This window comes from Lemur catta, chromosome 8 (assembly GCF_020740605.2).
Source record: "Lemur catta isolate mLemCat1 chromosome 8, mLemCat1.pri, whole genome shotgun sequence".
Classification (NCBI taxonomy): Eukaryota; Metazoa; Chordata; class Mammalia; order Primates; family Lemuridae; genus Lemur; species Lemur catta.
Window position 1 is genome coordinate 99,723,085 of NC_059135.1, and position 20,816 is coordinate 99,743,900.

Here is a 20,816-nt window from a genome sequence, read left to right on the forward strand (position 1 = left end):
GGTTAGGCAAAGAACATTATTCATTTTATTACTTATGTTTTATATAATTATTCATTTTATTATTTTTGTTTTGTAACCGGACATTAAAAATAATTTTTGTCTTTATCTTACAAAGAATACAAGCAATAGAAATTTCTGCCATCAGGTATCTAAAATGAATGTCTATTAAAATCTTTTCTAAGTGGGAAGCAGAAAATGGCCACTTTATATTCTAACTTAAAATTATTAAGCAATTAAAGATTAACTGAATTATAAAACACTGACAAAGATTACTTTTAAAGTTCTTTAGGGAAATAAGATAGCTTTTTAATGTTACGGTTTGCTTAGGACCTAGAGAAGGGAAGATAGATTCAAGGACTCTAAATATTTAGTCAATTATAAGCCTCAAGGAGACATAATTAAAATGGTGTTAATTCTTGCAATTCTTACATCCTATTTCAGAAGTACAAAAGACAATTTAAATCTGGCTTGGTAATTTCAATCCTGGATGGAAATACATAAGAAGGCAGGTAGTCTTCAGGCAAACCTAATATCAAAACCTACCAGATATCTGCTTTTCTGCCATATCCTTCTCCACTGATCACTTCAGGGCTCATCCAGTATGGTGTGCCTGTGACGGACTTCATTCCTGTCCCCGACAGACAGATGGTCTGAAGTCGTTTGCTGGCCCCAAAATCTCCCAGTTTGACATTGCCTGTTGAATCTCGCAGAATATTGGCACCTAAAAATGATAGCCTAATTTCATTAATTTTATTGGCACTCTGGAATATAATATAAAAGAACAGCAGCAGAGAATGACTTAGTATACTCTTCAATCTGTCTCCTAAATGAGGGTGCCTTTCATCCTCCAAGCAGTACCTGGCATAACGCCACTCACACAGTGGGTGCTCACAAGGATATGCTACATAAACACTGAACTTGTAGTCAGTTGTGTGTGCTTCAGGTCCTAAGAAGGTTCTGCCACTGAAAAGGACTGGTACAGGTTGGAGGTGAGGGTGAACAAGAGGAGAAAGACGGAAAGGGCTAAGAACAAAGCTCAGTGAAGGATTAGGAAAGCAAAAACAGGCTCTTGGCCCCCAGTTCTCTGTCAAAGCAAAAAGTCCATGGCTGAAGCTTACTTCCCTGAGAAGCCAGCATCTCAGGGGCTTCCTGAGGGACCTTCACAATCAGAAACTTCTAGCTTCCCCCCGCCCCCAATGATTTGCTTTATATTCTTTTTCTTTTTTTTTTTTGAGACAGAGTCTCACTCCGTTGCCCAAGCTAGAGTGCCATGGCATCAGCGTAGCTCACAGCAGCCTCAAACTCCTGGGCTTAAGCAATCCTTCTCCCTCAGCCTCCCGAGTAGCTGGGACTACAGGCATGCGCCACCATGCCCGGCTAATTTTTTTCTATATATATTTTTAGCTGTCCAGATCATTTCTTTCTATTTTTAGTAGAGACGGGGTCTCGCTCTTGCTCAGGCTGGTCTCAAACTCCTGAGCTCGAGTGATCCTCCCGCTTCGGCCTCCCATCAATTTTTAATATTTTAAATGTCTTATAAGCAACCTTTGAGCTTGTCATCTGTTTTAAAATTTCTTTTATTTTTATAAGTTCTAATAATATAACTTTTAAATTCAGACAGCTTCAGATTTACAGAATAATTGCAAAGACAGTACAGAAGAGTTCCCATATACCCCCACACCCAGTTTCCATATTATTAAGATCTTAAAATAGTATGGTACATTTGTCACAATTAGTGAACCAATATTAATCCATCATCATTAACTAAGGTCATACTTTATTCAGATTTCCTCAGTTTTTCCCTAATGTCCTTTTTCTATTCCATGATCCCCACACTACATTTAGTCATCATGTCTCCTTAGGATCCTCTTGGGTATGACACTTTCTCAGACTTTCCTTGTTTTTAATGACTTTGACATTTCTGAGGAGTCAGGTTTTTATAGAATATCCCTCAATTAGGATTTGTCTCATGTTTTTCTCATGTTATATTAGACTGGGGTTGTAAGTTTTGGGGAGGAATGTGAGAAGTGCCATTCTCATCACATGGTATTCAGGCACATACTGCCAACATCACTGTTGGTGTTACTCTCATCACCTGGCTTGAGGTAGTGTTCATCAGGTTTTCACTGTAAAGCCAATCTCCCGCCTTGGCCCCACTTTCCATACTGTACTCTCTGGAAGAAATTCACCATGCACAACCCACAATTAAGGAGTAGAGAGTTATGCTCCAGGCTGAGTAGCTACATAAATTACTTGGAATTATTCTGTAGGAGAGATTTGGGTCCCTTCTCCCCTTTATTTATTAAATCATTCATTTATATCACTATGGACCCATATTTATTTTACACTTTGGGTTATAATCCAACACTTTTATTTTGCTGCTCAAATTGTATCAGCTTTGGCCATTGGGAGCTCTTTCCACTGGCTCCTATGTCCCCTTGCCATATCCCATCATTGTGTTTTTGCTTTTTGGGGTGTTTTTGAACACTTTCTTACTTTCTGGCACTAGAAGATGCTCCAGGCTCACCTTGTATATTTTATGCACCAGTCCTGGAATCAGCCATTTCCCTTTTAGTGGAGAAGGGTATCAAAAACCAAGATCCAAGATCTGCACACCAGGGTCATTTGGTTTTTATTCTCTATTTTCCCCTGTCTTTTGGGGGAGACTATAAGTCTAGTTTCTGCCTTTTATAAATTATTTCTCTTCTCATTTTTAACTTTTCCTATAAACTATTCTCTAATAAGCCATTAATTTTATTACCTAATTTTAATTTTTAAATTTTACTTCAATTCTTATTAAGTCTTCCATAACCTTAACCATATTTTACATTAAAAAAGATTCTTCCCTTTTGTATTAGTATCTCTAGTAAAATATATACATACATATGTTTTGTCCTCTTACCATTTTTTAAAAAAATGATCTCCAAGAACAAATGAGGAAAATCTACATTATAGACTAGAGAGGACAAAGACTTTCAACCCCTATTATGAGCTTTTGTACTTGTCTTTCTGTTCTCCCAGAAAATTCCCCAGCCTAGTCAGTGATGTTTCTCTAAAGCTTCTATGCAGGGGCAAGTCCAGGACCCATTCTCTGTATACCTTAAGCCTAAATTTGCCACAGTACTAGTGAGTCTCTAAAATAGCACTGCTTATTTAACATCTCTACTGTCTCTTACAGGAGGACTGTCAAAAAAGCCACTGTCTCTAAAATATTTAACCAGTGGAGGGACAACAAATAAGCCAGTTTTTATTCACAACAGAGATATGAACAGGGAAGAACAGTCTCAGGAGGTCAAAGATAGGGAGAGAGGAATCACCAATGCTGAACCAATGCTGGAGGCTTGATCAGATTCAGGTTCCATTTTGGGGGTTGGAGTGTGGAACAGAACTGGATAGATGATATTATATTCTAGACTGTCTCTATTTTAGTGATGTCAGCAGCTACTAATGTTTAATGCCTTTATCTATTAGTTCATTATTCCTTCTTCACTTGTTAGCCAAAATACTTCTACAAAGATAAGTTTCTTTTCGTCCACTATCCGGTCTTCTGTGGTATAGTTCGTTTAAAAAAAAAACAAAAAAGGCAGAATAGAGGAAGAACTAGCTTTTGAAGTAAGCTGGGTCCCCAGCAATAATGATCCATTCATTTTCATCTTAAGTTTCATTAAACTCATGGGTTTAAACTTAAAACCAATCAACTATCTTCCTTTCTCTTACCAGTTAAAAGTTGCTCATAAAAATTTGGGAAATATAGAAAAAGTCAAAAGTCTGCAGAAGAAAACAATTATCACTCATCTTGCCATTTGGTGATGAGTACTGTTAATCATACGGAAATTTTCCTTCCAAGTCATACCTGATTTTTACAAACTTGAGATCACATTGCACATTGAATTTTTTATCTTATGTTTTCCCCTTATCAATATATTTGCCCTATAATGTTTTAAAATCAGCTTGCTTCCAACCTTGTCATTTGACCAGGACAGTTCATCACTCTTTCTGGCAAGGTTAGAAGATCCACAAAGGGGGTAGCTCCCTCAGCTCCACTGCCTTGCCTCATTCTGGTGGCTAAGGAGAAGCTGGCTTGAACACAGATTATTCCTAATAGAATTAATTTCTCTAGGAGGTTCTTTAAGCTATCAGGTTTTGTACTTAACAACTGAAGTCTGCCTAAGGTAGGTAGATCATGAACCATGTTCCCATCCTTTCGCACTCCCCATTCTGGTATATGTGATCTGGCTCAGGCATTCTGCAGATTCTGCTCTGTCACTAGGAACTGGTTAGGAATGTTCTCCTTGGCCCGAATAAAGCCTCAGTCAGGATGTGCCACAACACAGGAAAGAAGCAAAAGCCTGAGAGCTCTTAAGAGCCTACAGCAAGACTCTATGAATAATACATTTATACACACACACACTCTCTCTCACAGTTATGTGTTGCTTAATGACTGGGATATGTTCCGAAAAATGAGTCATTAGGCGATTCTGTCGCACAAACATCATACAGGGCACTAACCGACTACATATCTAGGCTATATGGTATAGTCATCATTGTATATGTGGTCCATCACTGACTAAAATGTCATTATGTAGCACATGACTATATGTCTATCTATTCTTTTTCTTTTTTTTTTTTTTGAGACAGAGTCTCACTTTGTTGCCCGGGCTAGAGTGAGTGCCGTGGCGTCAGCCTAGCTCACAGCAACCTCAAACTCCTGGGCTTAAGCGATCCTCCTGCCTCAGCCTCCCGAGTAGCTGGGACTACAGGCATGACCCACCATGCCCGGCTAATTTTTTCTATATATATTTTTAGTTGGCCAGATAATTTCTTTCTATTTTTAGTAGAGACGGGGTCTCGCTCAGGCTGGTCTCAAACTCCTGACCTCGAACGATCCAACCGCCTCGGCCTCCCAGAGGGCTAGGATTACAGGCGTGAGCCACCGCGCCCGGCCTATTCTTTTTCTTGATGAATGGATAGAGTGGTTTCTAAACTTGGAGTCACAACCCAGTTTTTTACAGAACCAAACCCCCAGGTACGCTTTACAATATACAGCTTTAAGCACTCTCAAATTTTACACCTCTCCACCACTCACTTTTGTGTCATTTCATGCATTTACTTACATACTTGATCCCTGAAAACAGATGTGTTTTTGAGTTTTAAAAAGTGAGTTTAACTGAGTTGGAGTTCATCAAAGCTCAGTTTTGGGCCTTTGCTTCCCTCCTTTTTATTCTTTCCCTAGGTAATGAAATCCATTCCCCTGAATTTACATATGACCTCAAGACAAAGTATGTCATCACTGTAGCTAACTTTTGAAAGCTTTCTAAGTATCAGGAACTGTTTTAAGCATATTAGATGCATTAATTCATTTAATCCTTACAAGAATCCTATGAGCTGGATACTGTTATCTCCCTATTTAAGAATGAGGAACTGAGGCAGCACAGAGAGATTAAGTAACTTGTTGAAGGCCACGCAGTTCACGACCTTATCAAGGCCTGAATTTGAATCAAGCCATCTAGTAGCAGAGGCCCTACTCATAACTACTCTATTCTAATGCCCATGCAATATGTATGAAAACTGGGCTTACATGTATGGTCTCTTAAACTTTATTGATTCTGCGAACCCCCCCAGTGGAGCTATCCATTTGTGGAGACCTGAACATCGAATTGGTCTCATGGAACATAGACAGAGTCCATGAGAAAGCAAGAGAACTGTTTCTCTGTGGTATTTTAAAGGCAGATTAATTTACATGTTAAATGTTTTAACCATATCACTTGTTTCATTGACATTCACAAAAAACTATCTACTTAAAATAAAAAATACGTCATTACTTACCTTTGATATCTCTGTGGACAATCATATTACTGTGCAAATAATGGACACCCTCCAGAATCTGACGGGTGTATTTTCTAGTCACATTCTCAGTAAGAGCTCCATATGCTTTTAATTGGTCCTTAATTGAACCCTAAAATAAAAGAGAACAACAAAAGAACCTATTGTATGGTTTGAAATGAAAACCACTATTAAAGCTTTATTTTTAAGAGAGTCCTCTTCATAACTAGGAGGTTATCTAGTTGGAGAGGGCAGGAATTCTCAGTAAAAACATACTATGCCATGCAATTGAACATAAAAGTCACCTGTATTTCCTGACAAGAACTGTGGAAGAGTATGGGTTACAGCTGAAGGAAGCCTTTAAAAACTATGTTTTGACGGATATTCTTGTTTATATTACTATGTTGGTTCTAACTACCTCCTATCCTATTCTTTGCAATCCTGTTTTTAAAAATTCTCCAATACTTTTATCTGGCTTTTTTTGCCCTGAATATACTTTTGTTTTTCCTACTCGCTCATATAAGCATGTCGTACTTGAATTTTATTTTATTCTTACTGTTTTTAAATAGTGTTTTATTGACATCTGCTGATTTCTCAAGAGAAAAAATGAGTGATTAAAAAATCAGAACACATATGAGATTTTTAAAGTTTCTCCCTTATGTACTCAACACTCTAGTTCAAAACATGAGAAAATAAAGAGGAATTTCAAATTTTCTTAATCGTTTTTTAGGGCAGGATGAGGTGCCACCTCTGAGGATGCTGAATCAGTAAGAGGTGAGAAATAGGCACTTGGATTTTGAAAAAGTTTCCCTAATGATTCCAATGTGCAAGCTGATTAATAATCACCCACTTAATTTAAAGATGGAAATAGAATGCTTCCTGAGGGACAAATAATTTTTTCAACAAGAAAATATATCCAAATGTTTTTGCCTTTCCTTGAATTTTGGTAAACTATGTACTCTGTCATATGAAAGTAGATCCTAGATTTTACAGATTTAACCATTTGTCATCTCCACCATTCACAAGCCATTGCAGTTTGCAATTCTGTAGACCCAAACTTGCAAACACACATGTGGAAAGTCTTAGGCATCGAGTGTGCCCAGTCAACCACTCACTCCTACAATTCAGCATGTCTTGTTTGTTCATAGTCTACTTACCATGTCTCTACTTGCAGTAATACACAGAATAACTCTGCTAGAACTGAACTTTCCAAACGAAAAGGCCAAAAAAATACTTGCAGGCTGCAAATGGGTGATGGAGTCATGGATCCTCTGGGCAGCTGTGTCAGTGGCCTATGGCTGCTAATAGCTCCCTCAGCATAATGTGTTTACCTCTGTGTACTATAAAAATGTTAACTTCTTCACTGCACACAACTGAAACAAGTTGAGAAGCACTGTGCCAGCTAAAAATGGAGTGTGGGGGGGGGAGAGAGAGAGAGAGAGAGAGAAAGAGAGAGAAGAAGAGAGAAAGGCAGAGAGAAAGAATAACAGAGAGAAGCCAGTCCAGGCACTGAAAATAAAAGAAAGTTATGGTTCTAAGTCTGAAAGTAGTTCTAGATAAACTAAGGAATGGAATGCTAAATTTGGGAAAACTGAAGAATGAAATGATAATTTTCACAGGGCTTGAGTCTAGGGCACAAAGGGGCCCATCACACTAAATTTAAGGAGAGAAATTACGTAGTATCATTCACAAACTGAGGATTCAGCAAAGTCTAGGAACATATGTATGTCCAGCAACTGCCATGGGCTTGCCATATGTTGTATAATTCATTTGGATTTTCAATGAGCTATTATTAATTTAATAACATGCTTTTCAAATTCAAGGAATGACAACCCAAGCTTTGGAGGAGATAGCTGCCCTTATAAACCAAGTGTACCTAATGAGAAACATAATCTACCACCTCTTCCTGAATAGTCCTGATTTAGTCTTTTTATTTTTGAGAACAGAGTCTTACTCTGTTGCCTGGGCTAGAGGGCCGTGGCATCAGCCTAGCTCACAGCAACCTCAAACTCCTGTGCTCAAGTGATCCTCCTGCCTCAGCCTCCCAAGTAGCTGGGACTGTAGGCGTGCGCCACTATACTCGGCTAACTTTTTTTTTTTTTAATATATTTTTAGTTGCCCAGCCAAATTTCTTTCTATTTTTTAGTAGAGACAGGGTCTCACTCTTGCTCAGGCGGGTCTCAAACTCCTGAGGTCAAGTAATCCTCCCGCCTAGGCCTCCCAGAGTGCTAGGATTATAGGGATGAGCCTGATTTAGTCTTAAGATGGCTGAATATATAAAGATTATACATCTCCATTTGTGATATAAATCAGTTTTAACCAACAAAATATTTTCATTAATCTTATCTTCAACAATCTGGATCTCTTCACACTTATTCATAATTATTTTCTGTTTTCAATTTAAATATTTATTGCACAAACAATAATGGAAATCTGAACAAGAGAAAAATCTTTCACACTCTAAATACAACACATTTTCTATTTTTCTATGTCTCTTCTGTTCCTGTCCAAATACAAATACATTTTTAATGTCATAAACATCACTAAAAAGCATTTTATATTCTTTTCCTCTCTCTTATTACAAGTACTTGCTCCATGGAACAACATGCCCTTCATAATTTTAATTTTTAACATATATTCTCTTGAGAAAATGCCATCATAATTTATTTCCACTATGGGCACTAACACTCCCTTTTTTCCCCATCACATATAATACTAAAATATTAATAAATGAACAGAGTATGTCCTTTCTTTTGGATTACTTTTGTAGAATAAATTTCTGTGAGATTACCAAGTCAAAAAGCTTCAACATTTTTATAGCCTTTAATATATCCCCCAATTTGTTTTCAAAGAGGATTTTTTTAAACAACCTGAAATACACAAGAGAAGTTTTGAAAATAAAAAAGTAGTAATGATAACCACTGAGTAACAATGGTGTCACTACAAACGATTAATTATTTATAATTATAAGAAACAAGCTTACTATTGCTCTTGTGACAGTGAGGATGGTTAAGAATATTACTACCAGATATTGCTCCACAGACAGTTTTATTTATCCATACGCTCAAACTGCAACTTTGTACATACATTTGTAGAAACAATTCTAATCAGCTACCCCCATGAAGACCTATAAATCAAACTCCTTTTTCTACCATACACTACCTTTTAAATTATGCGAATACACGTATTTTTACATGAGGAAATATACCAACCATCATCTTGAAAATCACTAATATAAGAATGTACACCACAAACATGAAAAATAAAATGTAAGGAATGACAGAGGCCACAAATCACATTTTGTAACTCCTGATGAAATCATTGACTCGAGCAATGACTGTATCAATCGGCATTTAAAACATCAGATGGATGGTTGAAAAGGAAACGGATATTCATATGTGCCATTGCTATACCTCAGATTACTTTCTGGTCTACAGAAAAAAACAAAACTGTACAATGCAGAAATCAGTACATCAATCATCCTAATCTAGCAGTCAACCTTAGCATCGCTATAGTGGAACCACCAGAAACTGTATATCTCCTGAAGGGATACACCATGAAGTACAAAGCTTCATCTATAATGTATCAAAATAAAAAAGGTTTAACTCGAATCTAATTTAGACTTTAGATCTAACTGGGAGTTTAGAGGAAATAAAGGAACAAATTAAATGAAACCCATGAGAATACAATTTAAAAAATCCATGAGATGAGACTTAACAGAAAAACTATCCTTTTTGTCAAAGCTGTATCATATAAAAATTGACTGCTCTAAATAAAAAGAGAATTAAGGGACATAACAATTTTAAACGTAATATGTGGTCCTGAACTGGAACCTGGTTTGAATAAATAACTATAATGGGTATTTTAGGGTAGTCAGGGAAATCTGAGGATGAAATGGCATGATGTCTGTAACCTACTTTAGAATATTTCAGCATTAATGAGTTAAGAAAAATACAAAGATATATAAAGAGGATAGAAAATAAAATGTTACCCAGTTCTAATTTAAAACCCTTCCAAAATGTCCTTAACTAGGATCAACATTCTATAATCAAAGTTTTTGTTTTTCTTTTGTCAACTAAGACTTTAAATAGAATATGTCTATTTTCAAAAAGATGCACTGACTTACCCCTGGCATATATTCCATAAATATGGAAAGTGTTTTTTCCTGGGGATCCCTCAAACAGCCGTAATACTGAACAATTCGCTCATGCAGCAAGTTCTTCAACAACTGAATTTCACACTCAAGTGCATTGACTTCCTGAAAGACAGAACTCACTATTAAGTCTTTTCAACATTATTAGTAAAACCAAAAAATTCTAACTTCACAGACTATTATGGTGATTTCAGTCTGAAATTTTTACTTCCTAAGGTACAAACATTTTGAAGTCTCTAACAAATAAATTTTTAAACATCTCTTGATGGCATGCTAAAGCAACACTAAATCAGATTAGGAATATAACTAAAGTACTAAAAAATAAAAACCCAAAGTACAAGTAGATAAACATATTTAATCACCTATTTGTTTTGCAAATAATTTGTACTAAGAAAAAAACAAAAATTCTACTGAATGTTATTTTTTTATTTTTATTTTTTAGTACAAATGCTTCTTTTATGTGACAAAGTAGTTTGTGCAGTGATTTTTACCTTGCTGGTCTCAGGGCTATCTGGGTCAAATTGAACTTGCTTAACAGCCAATTCTCTTCCTGTATCAACATCATAACAGAGGTAGACTCTACCAAAGGCTCCTTGGCCAAGCAGTTTGCCCAATCTCCAGTTGGTTGGAGCTCGAGGTGCTGAAAAAGAACACTTTCTTAAAATGGAATAGTCATATGGTACACAAATGGTTAAGGATGAAATGAGTGTACTGTATTAGTGATATTCCTTAATTGAATGTACCTGGATATAGGGGAAAATCATAACTATCCAAATTCATAATGGTTACCATCTTTCAAAATTTTTCTCTTTAGTCAATTTCCTAAGCATTCTAAACCCAAACAGGGTTCATAGCCCCATGACTCATTTTTTCTGAGATTATTTTTTTCCTGATTACAAATGTAATAACATCTTTCACTCAATCTAAGATGTCAAAAACTGTAAGATGCATTATTGCTAATCTTTTTTTTTTTTTTTTTTGAGACAGAGTCTCACTTTGTTGCCTGGGCTAGAGTGAGTGCCGTGGTGTCAGCCTAGCTCATAGCAACCTCAAACTTCTGGGCTTAAGCAATCCTACTGCCTCAGCCTCCCGAGTAGCTGGGACTACAGGCATGCCCCACCATGCCCGGCTAATTTTTTTTTCTATATATATTTTTAGTTGTCCAGATAATTTATTTCTATTTTTAGTAGAGACGGGGTCTTGCTCAGGCTGGTCTCGAACTCCTGACCTCGAGCGATCCACCCGCCTCGGCCTCCCAGAGGACTAGGATTACAGGCGTGAGCCACTGCGCCCAGCCTGCATTATTGCTAATCTTTATTACAGCAATATTTGTAATTAGTTTTTCAGCTTCTGCCTACAACATAGAAGGCTAGAAAGAGCATCACTCCCATCCTAACAGCAAGAGAAATCTGGGTAATCTAAAAATCATAACCTTCACTGACCATATCAGAAAACTATTAATAAGATTGTAGGGCAACCAAGTAGCCTGACATCTAATGAAAAACCAGTACTTCCAAGAAGAGATGGAACAGCAGCACTGGCTCGCTTGGGGCAGAGCACAGAGAAAGACTCACACAAGTAGGTAAGAAGAACTCAGCTCCATTTTTAACAAGTGTGAGTTGGTAAGCATTTTGAAGCTTTGGGAGATCCACAGGTGAGTTTACACCTGGTCAAAGTCTTTTCTGTGGACCTCTACTATGCACTCTCAGGAACAGGAGACCAGAGAAAGCCTCTCCTGGTGGCCGAGGCCTGGAGAAGGTGAATGGTCCACTATTATGGGAAAGGTAGAAAGCTCCTCCCAAAGCCTTCTCCCCTAACAAATAAGAGCCTTAACCTGCTGGAGGAAGAGCAGCAAAAACCTGTCACCACCAGGTTACGGGTAAAAACCCATTGATTGCTAGGGGAATAGAAAAGAAAGAAAACTCTAACCCTGAAAGAGGGGCTGGAAACCCTCTCTGGCCCTGACCATTAGAGTTCTCCTACTCCTGGAAGATGGGCAGGATCCCTGAGAAAGCCCATCTCTGAGAACCAAGGAAATTAAGCCTGCCCAAGACTGAAGGTGGACAGGATAACAGAGAACCATCCATTCTACCTCTCCTATACTAGGCTAAAAAGTAGCAGCAATCTACTGAGAAAGGGACAAGGGCACAGAGAGATGGACCTTCCCTCTCTGAGAAGTCGGCACACAGGAAGGCCAAAGGCTGAGGGTGGAGCAGGACCACTAAGAAAATCCCTCTAGAAAACCAGCACAAGATAACTACAGGAACCTGAAGTCAGTGGTGCACAGGGACTGTAGCCACAACAAAATCCAAACCCAGCACAACTCCTGACTAGATTCACTAAAATTCCCACAATAATTGCCTAGCAGAAGATCATCTGTGCCTATTTCCAGGCATAAATTCTATTTACCCCAGTCTCCATTGTTCTATACTCGAGGTCTGGGATTCAAAGTAAAATTATAAGACACACACAAAAAAGCAAACCAAAAAAAAAATCAAAAGAGAATGCAATCAACACAATCAGACTCAAGAGATTCAGACAAAAAATTTAAAATACCTATGATTAATATGTTAAAGGTCCTAATGGAAAAGGTAGACAACAGGCATGAACAGACAGAGAATTTTGGCAGAGAGATGGGAACTGCAAGAAAGAGGCAAATGAAAATGCTTGAAATAAAAAACAGTAACAGAAATAAGGAATTTCTTCAATAGGATCATGAACAGACTGAACAGAGCTGCCGGGTATAGTAGCTGTAATCCTTGCACTTTGGGAGGCTGACGAAGGAGGATCATTTGAGGTCAGGAGTTCAAGACCAGCCTGAGCAACATAGCAAGACCCTGTCTCTACAAAAAATAGAAAAATTAGCTGGGTGTGGTGGCGTGCACCTGTAGTCCTGGCTACTTGGGAGACAGGCAGGAGGATCACTTGAGCCCAGGAGTTTGAGGCTGCAGTGAGCTATGAGCTATGATCATGCCACTGCCCTCATGTCCAGGCAACAAAGATAGACTCTGTCTCAGAAAAAAAAAAAAAGACATTCTTCTTTTATTTTTAATCACTTTAATTGAGAGCTGTCTAAAGCAAAAATAATAGCAACGTAGCATGGAGTCAGAGATGTAAAATAAACTATGACAATACTAGCACAAAAAAGAGGAATTCAGGTTTGTAAATTGTGCTGCAATAAGTACCTTTGAACAAGAATCTCTGTATGCACTGCTTACATGATAGAGTCCAAATACTTTGGAATGTGATCTTAGTTACCACTGTAGGCCTATTCCTACTGTCTCAAGTAAGATCCCTGACATCACCCCAAAATGAACTATTCCCCATTTTCAGAATATGCCATGGCCTCTTGCACCTGTTAGCTCCTTAACTAGTGAATTTCTAGCCACATTTAAGATTTAGATTAAATGCTATACTACAATAATTATTTCTCCATATATCATTCTCCCCATTAGACTGTCTTAGAGGTCGTGTTTAAAATCTCAGTGCTACGCACTCAACAAGGATATATAGACTGAATGGATGAAAAAAATGACTAGCTGTTAATCATTTTCCTAACAAAAGCAAAGGACAGAATTATCTAATTAACAGTGATACCATGCTTATACCTGACATTCCAACCCTTTTTAGAAACAGCACCATTACTTCTTTTGAGGAGTTCATCTCACCCTGAGGACTAGCTAGGTATTTGTTCCTTTTAATACTGTAAAATTCTGCAAAGGTTTTGCTATATAGTTCACTATGCCAATTTCTATTACTTACAACGGCTGGGTGGGCTGATGTCCATTACAGTCAAAGTAGGATTGTCTATGTCACTTCCCCTTCTTCTTATTCGACTATCATCATACTCTGGGGTAAAGATACTGCTTCCACTACTAGTGCTTAAGGAGTGATCGGTAGGACTGAAACTCACAGGAGACCGGAAGCTGGTCCCCTGGGTCCTTCTAGCTCTTGGAAAAGTTTTACGACCTAAAAAACGAAAACAGAATTACCTTATACCTTTTATTAATATGTTATGCTTTAAAAGTATTTGAAATAGCAATGATTGGGAGGGAAAAAATAAACAGGATCTGAATCCAAATTCAAATAATCTCTGGTGGCAAAACACAAATCATATAAAAGTATCCCCTCACTTTTAGACAAAAAGGAGAAAAAATATTTTACTCTCATTTCCAATAATGATTTTAAAATATAAAACAAAGATTTGAAAGTTTATAGGTAGCAAGATTTTTTCTCTTAAAGGGATAATACAAATATGAATTTCATCATCAAGGAGTAATTTTCTAATTAATACCATTTAAAAATTACTCCTTTTAAGGGAAAGACAAGTATTATGAGATAAGTTGACACAAAGCTAAAATGTCATTGTAGTTTTAGTTATGACCCACTCTTCTCACAACAGCTGTTTTAACCAGAAAACTAAGTGATGTAGGAACAAATTTATTTCTAATGATATTATACAAATATGAGATTTTTTAAATTTATATTTATTTTTATTGTTTTTGAGATTTTTAACAACTGTTCTTGTGGTCAAATTGCCAGAAACTTACCATCATTATACTCTTGGTGATGATATGAAACATGATACCTTCTTGGATATGTTCCTCCTTTTCCAAATTTCTCAAAGATAGGGTTATCATAATCTGCTAAGAAACATATAATAAAATCATGTTATTAAAAAGTCAAATATTTTTAATAATGAAAAGCACATTTACAGATTTTTATTTGATTTTTCAAAAATCTCCCCTCTCCCTCCTAGATAAAACATTATCCAATAGTGACATAAACATTTCAATGTTTAGAATTTATAAAATCTAACCTGAAAATTCCTGATGGTTATCTGGGTAGCTCTGTGCCCTAGGCATTCGTGATTTTGGATAGCTCTCTCTATAAACAGAAAATGTCACATTAAATTAAGAGAAAGTATGTAAAACAGGACAGTTTAAAAAAAATCTTTAAGCAGTGTGTGTGTGTGTGTGTGTGTGTGTGTGTGTGTAAAGGCGCTCACTCCAAAGGTTAAAACTAAAAAAGAGAAACTTCTTTTTAAACACTTATTTGGTACATGTAGGCAAAAAGCCTAGCTTTGAGAATGATATATTTTGGAATCAAAGGTTTTTGGAAACACCTGTGTTTCAATCTGAGCTCTGCCACTTAACTGTGAAACCCTGACAATAATTTTCCGAGACTGTTTCTGCAACTATAAAAAGGAAACAATAATTTCCAACTCATCAAATGTATACAACTAAACTGCTCAGGACAGTGCTTTGCAAATAGTGAGTATTCAATATATAGCTTTCTCATTACTATTGAATTTCTTACATGTCTACCTTGAGGTAGAAATTGACACTGAGGTTTCATATACACGGATCAGAGAAAATTAAATGCACATTTCCACATAGTATTAGTTATCTTTTCTGAATTTGCTTCCATAAAGCAATCCCTGAGGAGATTAAACAACTAAAGATTTTAATATTGACTCTTCTTTGTGTGCTACAGGGTGACCACCAAGAACACTGTCCTATTGAGAACAGGAGGGGGAGCACTGATAACAAAAAATTCATGGTTTGCAACTTGATACTGCTCATACTCCTGAACAGCAATTTCACAAAAGAAAAGTAACTTTAGTTTTTGAAATGACAACTAACACACTGGGCCACAATTACCAAGAATGTAAATTATTTCTAATCTGGTATCAGAATGAACATAATCCTCAACAGGTGAAATATTAATAAGTCAAGAAATCTCCAAAACCAAACATAATGAAAAATTTGATAGCAGTTTCACAAACACAGTTTTAAAAGTAAATGATCATAATTTCTCAGTTTGCATTTGCCTTCAAAGACATAATTTTGGCAAGCAGGAATACTCAAAATATTACAATCAGTTATCATTTTAACTAATAAAGACACTGAGTCCCATGAGGTTAAAGGATTTATTCACACCGTGGAAAAATTCACTTGCCATCATTATTGACAAATATCAATTCCTCACATCCTTCTGAATAAGCACAAAGGAAATGTGCTGATAATTCAACATGCTATCAGTATGCATATTTACCCGTACGTATTAAAAAACAAAACTACAATCAGTATTACCCATCCAAAGGACTGTCAAGTGATGGACAACTTCCTGAGCCAGAATTTTCAGGGCTGCTTAAAGATAATGGATCCAGCATCTAGGAAAATAAAGAGTTCTACCATGATTCAATCTGACAGAACCAAAAGCTACTTTTAAAAAAACTGCTTTACTGAAATATAATCATGTAACATAAAATTCACCCAATTAAAGTACACAATTCAATGGCTTTTAGAATCCTGAGGTGGTGTAACCCTCACCATAATCTCAGAACTCCATACCTAATAGGGGTCACTCCAGAGTTACTCATTTTTAAATGTCCCCTACATCAACCACAACTTCAAAATTTCCTAAGAGAAAAATATTTCTCTATAGACTAGTAACTAAATAATTAAAAACTAAAATACTTCACATAATTTTGCTTACTGAAACTGAACAATAGCCCCACCCAAATTAAGACTAATGACCCTGTGACTGCTACATTATTAGAAAGTGTGAAGTACTGCAGTAGTGTGTGCATCCAATGCAATGGTAAGGAAATAACAATGTCATGAAAACATTTCAATACTAAAAAAACTGAAGCATTTGAAAAAATGTTTTAGAAAGTTTACAAACCTCAGTTTCACAAAGTTGAATATTTGTGGTTTTATACTTTCTTTCAAACGTTAAAAAAATCTAAATACTAAATCCCAGGATTATAAAGCAAATGCCTTCATCATTCATTCACTTACTTAGAGATAAGCAATACAGAAAAACCAGCTTTATTCCACTCTTCTTTATACATCAATACATACAGGTACACGTAAATTAGTGGGCATTTTCATATATTTTACTATTTTGTTCAGTTAAGAAGATAGATTTGAGGAGAAGAGGTAGCATGTGCGTGCGTGCGCACGCACGCACGCACACACGCACACACACACACACACACACACACACAAAACCAGGTACCTGCCAAATCACATTGATCCTGATGACATCCTTTAAATAAAATGAAAAACAACATCGAACTTTTGCTTACTTGGTCCATGCTCTCTGGAATGAACTCTCCTTCACTGTTGATACTAGTGAATGACCCATTCCGGGCAACCTGGTGTAATTCATCTGGAATGTATCCTGGGGGAGGGGAACTTCTATCTCTACTAGTAGAACCTCAAAGGAGAAAAATTATATGATTTATATTATCAGCAAACAAATCAATTTTTGCTTTAATTAAATAGGTTATATTTCTGAAATATATCAATAATTTCAGCCAATTAAATTCAGTTTTTATTAAAAGCTTATTAGAATATTCATGATTGTAAAATGTCAAATGTTTTTATACCCTCTGTAAATTCGTACCCCGCTATAGTTATTAACCTCACTGTAATATTCATTTACGCTTACTAGGTAGCATGGGTCTTCTGACTGCTCATGGGCTGATAATACCACACAGGTTTTTCCATAAATGCCACTGCTTCTGAACTTCTAGAGGTCACTCATACCCAAGTATATGTTAGCTTTTAATATAATTTATAAAAGGCATCACGATGTAGTGAAAGAACATGGACTTTGCAATCAGACCTCAGTTTAAATTCCAGTTCCAGTTATTTACCAGCTGTGTCTTGGGAGAGCTATGCAATCTTCATGAACCTGTATCCTCGTCTGTAAACATGTGAAAGTAAACATCCCTTACTTGAGAAGGGGGTTGTGATGGTAAAATTATTCTAAGAACATATGTCTTACACACTTGGCTCCATGATAGCCTTTCCATTCCCTCTCTTTAATCTTTGGAAACCTAAAGTGAGAATTACTTCTCAGTCATTTAGCCCCTACTAGGTTATCCCCAATTTGGAATTCTGGATTATATTTTTGGGTACTTAAAATTAGGCTTTATTTATGGTGAGTTATATTCCTGGAATTTGAATTTCTTTGTAGTTTAGAAAAATGGAGAATCTGGCATTCATTTAAGACAGTTCATTTAATTCATCATATTTCTTAGGAGATAATAACCTACTTTAGTTGACCTGGTTCCGTGGAAATGATGCTATGATTATTAATACAGTTTCTCCCCTTTCCTTGTAATTTTTAAAAATTAAACTATATTAAGCCCTTTAAATGACCAAAAATAAAATAAAATTAAAATTAAACTATAAAACAGATATGGGAACGTTATGCGACCATTTAAGTTCTAGTCAAATTTAAAGCAAAAAGGCTTTAGCCGTATGTAAAGGGGTCACTGTAAGCATATGCCAGCACTTGTTCATGAGATAGGGAAAAAGAGAAAACTGTTTACCAACAGATGTGCATAAAAGAGAGCACTGTCTGTACTGGTCTGTAAAATGATTAGGTACTCGACTTTGAGTCAGGGTTGATTTAGACTTCGTATCAACTGTAGCCACAATGATCATATTAGTCCCTAATATTTTTATGCCTTTCATATACCCTTGTTTATAAAAGAAGATCAATATATTCAATCTATTATACTAAAAGGAGATAGGGAAGAAAAAAAGGCTATGAAAACTTCATCTCCTTACTTGGCAACTCATTTTTCTTAATTTTTGTTAGTGATGAGTATGCCAATGCACTATTGGTTGAGATGTATACACCAGCATACATTCTCATCCCAAAGAGAGTTAAAGAGAATAATTAAAGAGAGTAATTGTCAACATACAAGAAAAAAGATAATGGTTACATCCATTAAAGCCACTTCAAGTTTAAAGAAGTGCCAATAAAAGACCAGTAATTCTATACTTTACAATTTCTAGTTTCTTCTTATGCTGGCACTGAAAAACACAAATATTTATTAGAATAAGATCGAGGTATTCAGTGCAATTTTAATTCAAAATGAATTTAAAATGCCAATTTAGTGCATTTAAGCTTATTCTGTCTAATGCAATTAAAGTGAATTGGCAGTTTTGCTTTGTTTTTTTTTTTGAGACAGAGTCTCGCTCTGTTGCCCAGGCTAGAGTGAGTGCCCTGGCGTCAGCCTAGTTCACAGCAACCTCAAACTCCTGGGCTCAAGCGATCTTACTGCCTCAGCCTCCAAGTAGCTGGGACTACAGGTGCGAGCCATCATGCCCGGCTAATTTTTTGTTTCTCTTTTTAGTTGACCAGCTAATTTTTTTTCTATTTTTAGTAGAGATGGGGTCTCACTCTTGCTCAGGCTGGTCTTGAACTTCTGACCTCAAGCAATCCTCCCACCTCGGCCTCCCAGAGTGCTAGGATTACAGGCGTGAGCCACCGCGCCTGGCCTCAAATTGGCAGTTTTTTACTTTAAAATGACAGATACTATAATGTGATGAGAAATAGGGAGTAAGAAATGCACAATTAATAGTAGTCATGCTTTCCAGTTTGAAAAATAAAATGCATTTTACAAATGTTCTCTCAACTTATTGATACAATAATCCCATGATTTAAAAATGAAGACAAGCTTACTGGTCTCAGGTTAATCAGAGAGCTAGAATTTGAATTCAGGTATCTCAAATGTTCTTTCGCCAAATTTTAAAATTATATCAAAATATATCCAAATGAGGACAAGCCATTTTTATTTTACTTGCATACAATCTCTGCTGCTCACATTTCTAGCACTTCTGAAACCAAAAGTAGGACTTATACAAAGCAGACACTTAGAAGAGAATGGTCATAAAACAGCTTTTCCTGGGAACCAAAAGAGAAGATGAATAATACATATATATTTTTTGGTGGTTCACATGCTAATTTAATCTTTTCTTTCATTATGAACAACGCTCTCCTGTGACCAGTCTGTTTTAGATTCCCAACCACATCTATTCTGTCCCACTCTCCTGCTTCCTCCCTATTCATTTGTTTCTCATCTTCAACTTTTCCCCTTCAAATCTATCCCTCATATATGTTTTCATGGTATTTTTAATGATCACATCCACTGCCCTCTTTATTAAAAACATTTATACCAGCAGTGTCTTGAGCAGTATAATGCTTTTATCATATAAAAATGTAGGTTACCAATGTTTTATATAAATTGAAGAAGATGCACAAAACTGGGGCAGTTTAGAGCACCCCTGCCTTACCCATGCCTTGCTAATAAAGCCTCCTCAAAAAACAGCCACAGGGTTCCTTATTTCTTTATACCATAAGCTTAATTAGAAGAATACATTATTAACAGTAAATAATAACTGAATGCTAATAAAGTGAGAATAAAGCATAATCTGAAAATTCTTAACAATCTTTATTTTGATAGCATTCTTGGCGATAACTAAAACCCTAGAGAAAGGCTCATGAACTTAGAATCCAGTGTATCTATTGATTGTAATATACTAGAATTACTTCTTTTAATTTTTTCCTCCATTATATTTGTACAATTAAAACCTCTTCAAGGTTTTATTTGAATTTGTTAAACATTTAAATACCATGGGTATATAAACAAAGAATTTAAATTGGCAATTACTAATCCTGTAATACTTGAAAAGAATTTCCAAGGGACATCGGATATTAAAATGTAGTTAAGTTAATTAAATTACACAAAGTACAGAAACAGAATGCTATTTATCAGGAATAGGTTTAGGTGCTGCCCCTACATTAAAGGATGAAGAAGAAATTGAGAAATCATCCATTTCATAATTTAGACATTAGCTTTACCTATTATAGAAAGCCGTTTTTTCCTCTCTGCTCCAAATAGTGTGTTGTCCAAATCTTCTAGTGATGGCAATGGTTCTAAATTAGTAGCCTACAACAGAAAGAAAGACAGTTAGTGCTATTCTTCCCCTTTGGGGCTTTAAACAGAATCTCTCCTCTACCAAATACAATC

General features: G+C 36.3%; 1 protein-coding gene across 2 annotated transcripts in view; it reads right to left on the bottom strand.

The window, feature by feature from the left end:
* Positions 1-20,816, bottom strand: part of MAP3K2 (mitogen-activated protein kinase kinase kinase 2) — a 40,191-nt gene that overhangs the window by 9,160 nt on the left and 10,215 nt on the right. Inside the window, exons 6-15 of one of the 2 annotated variants that reach the window (XM_045558831.1) lie at positions 20,648-20,735; positions 17,073-17,203; positions 16,072-16,151; positions 14,796-14,863; positions 14,527-14,619; positions 13,739-13,945; positions 10,468-10,616; positions 9,950-10,081; positions 5,827-5,956; positions 544-721 (exon numbers count right to left, since the gene is read on the bottom strand). In XM_045558831.1, the coding sequence (XP_045414787.1) occupies positions 544-721; positions 5,827-5,956; positions 9,950-10,081; positions 10,468-10,616; positions 13,739-13,945; positions 14,527-14,619; positions 14,796-14,863; positions 16,072-16,151; positions 17,073-17,203; positions 20,648-20,735 (1,256 nt within the window). Of the gene's footprint in view, positions 1-543; positions 722-5,826; positions 5,957-9,949; positions 10,082-10,467; positions 10,617-13,738; positions 13,946-14,526; positions 14,623-14,795; positions 14,864-16,071; positions 16,152-17,072; positions 17,204-20,647; positions 20,736-20,816 lie in introns of both variants that reach the window. The other variant, XM_045558830.1, reaches the window with a different exon arrangement.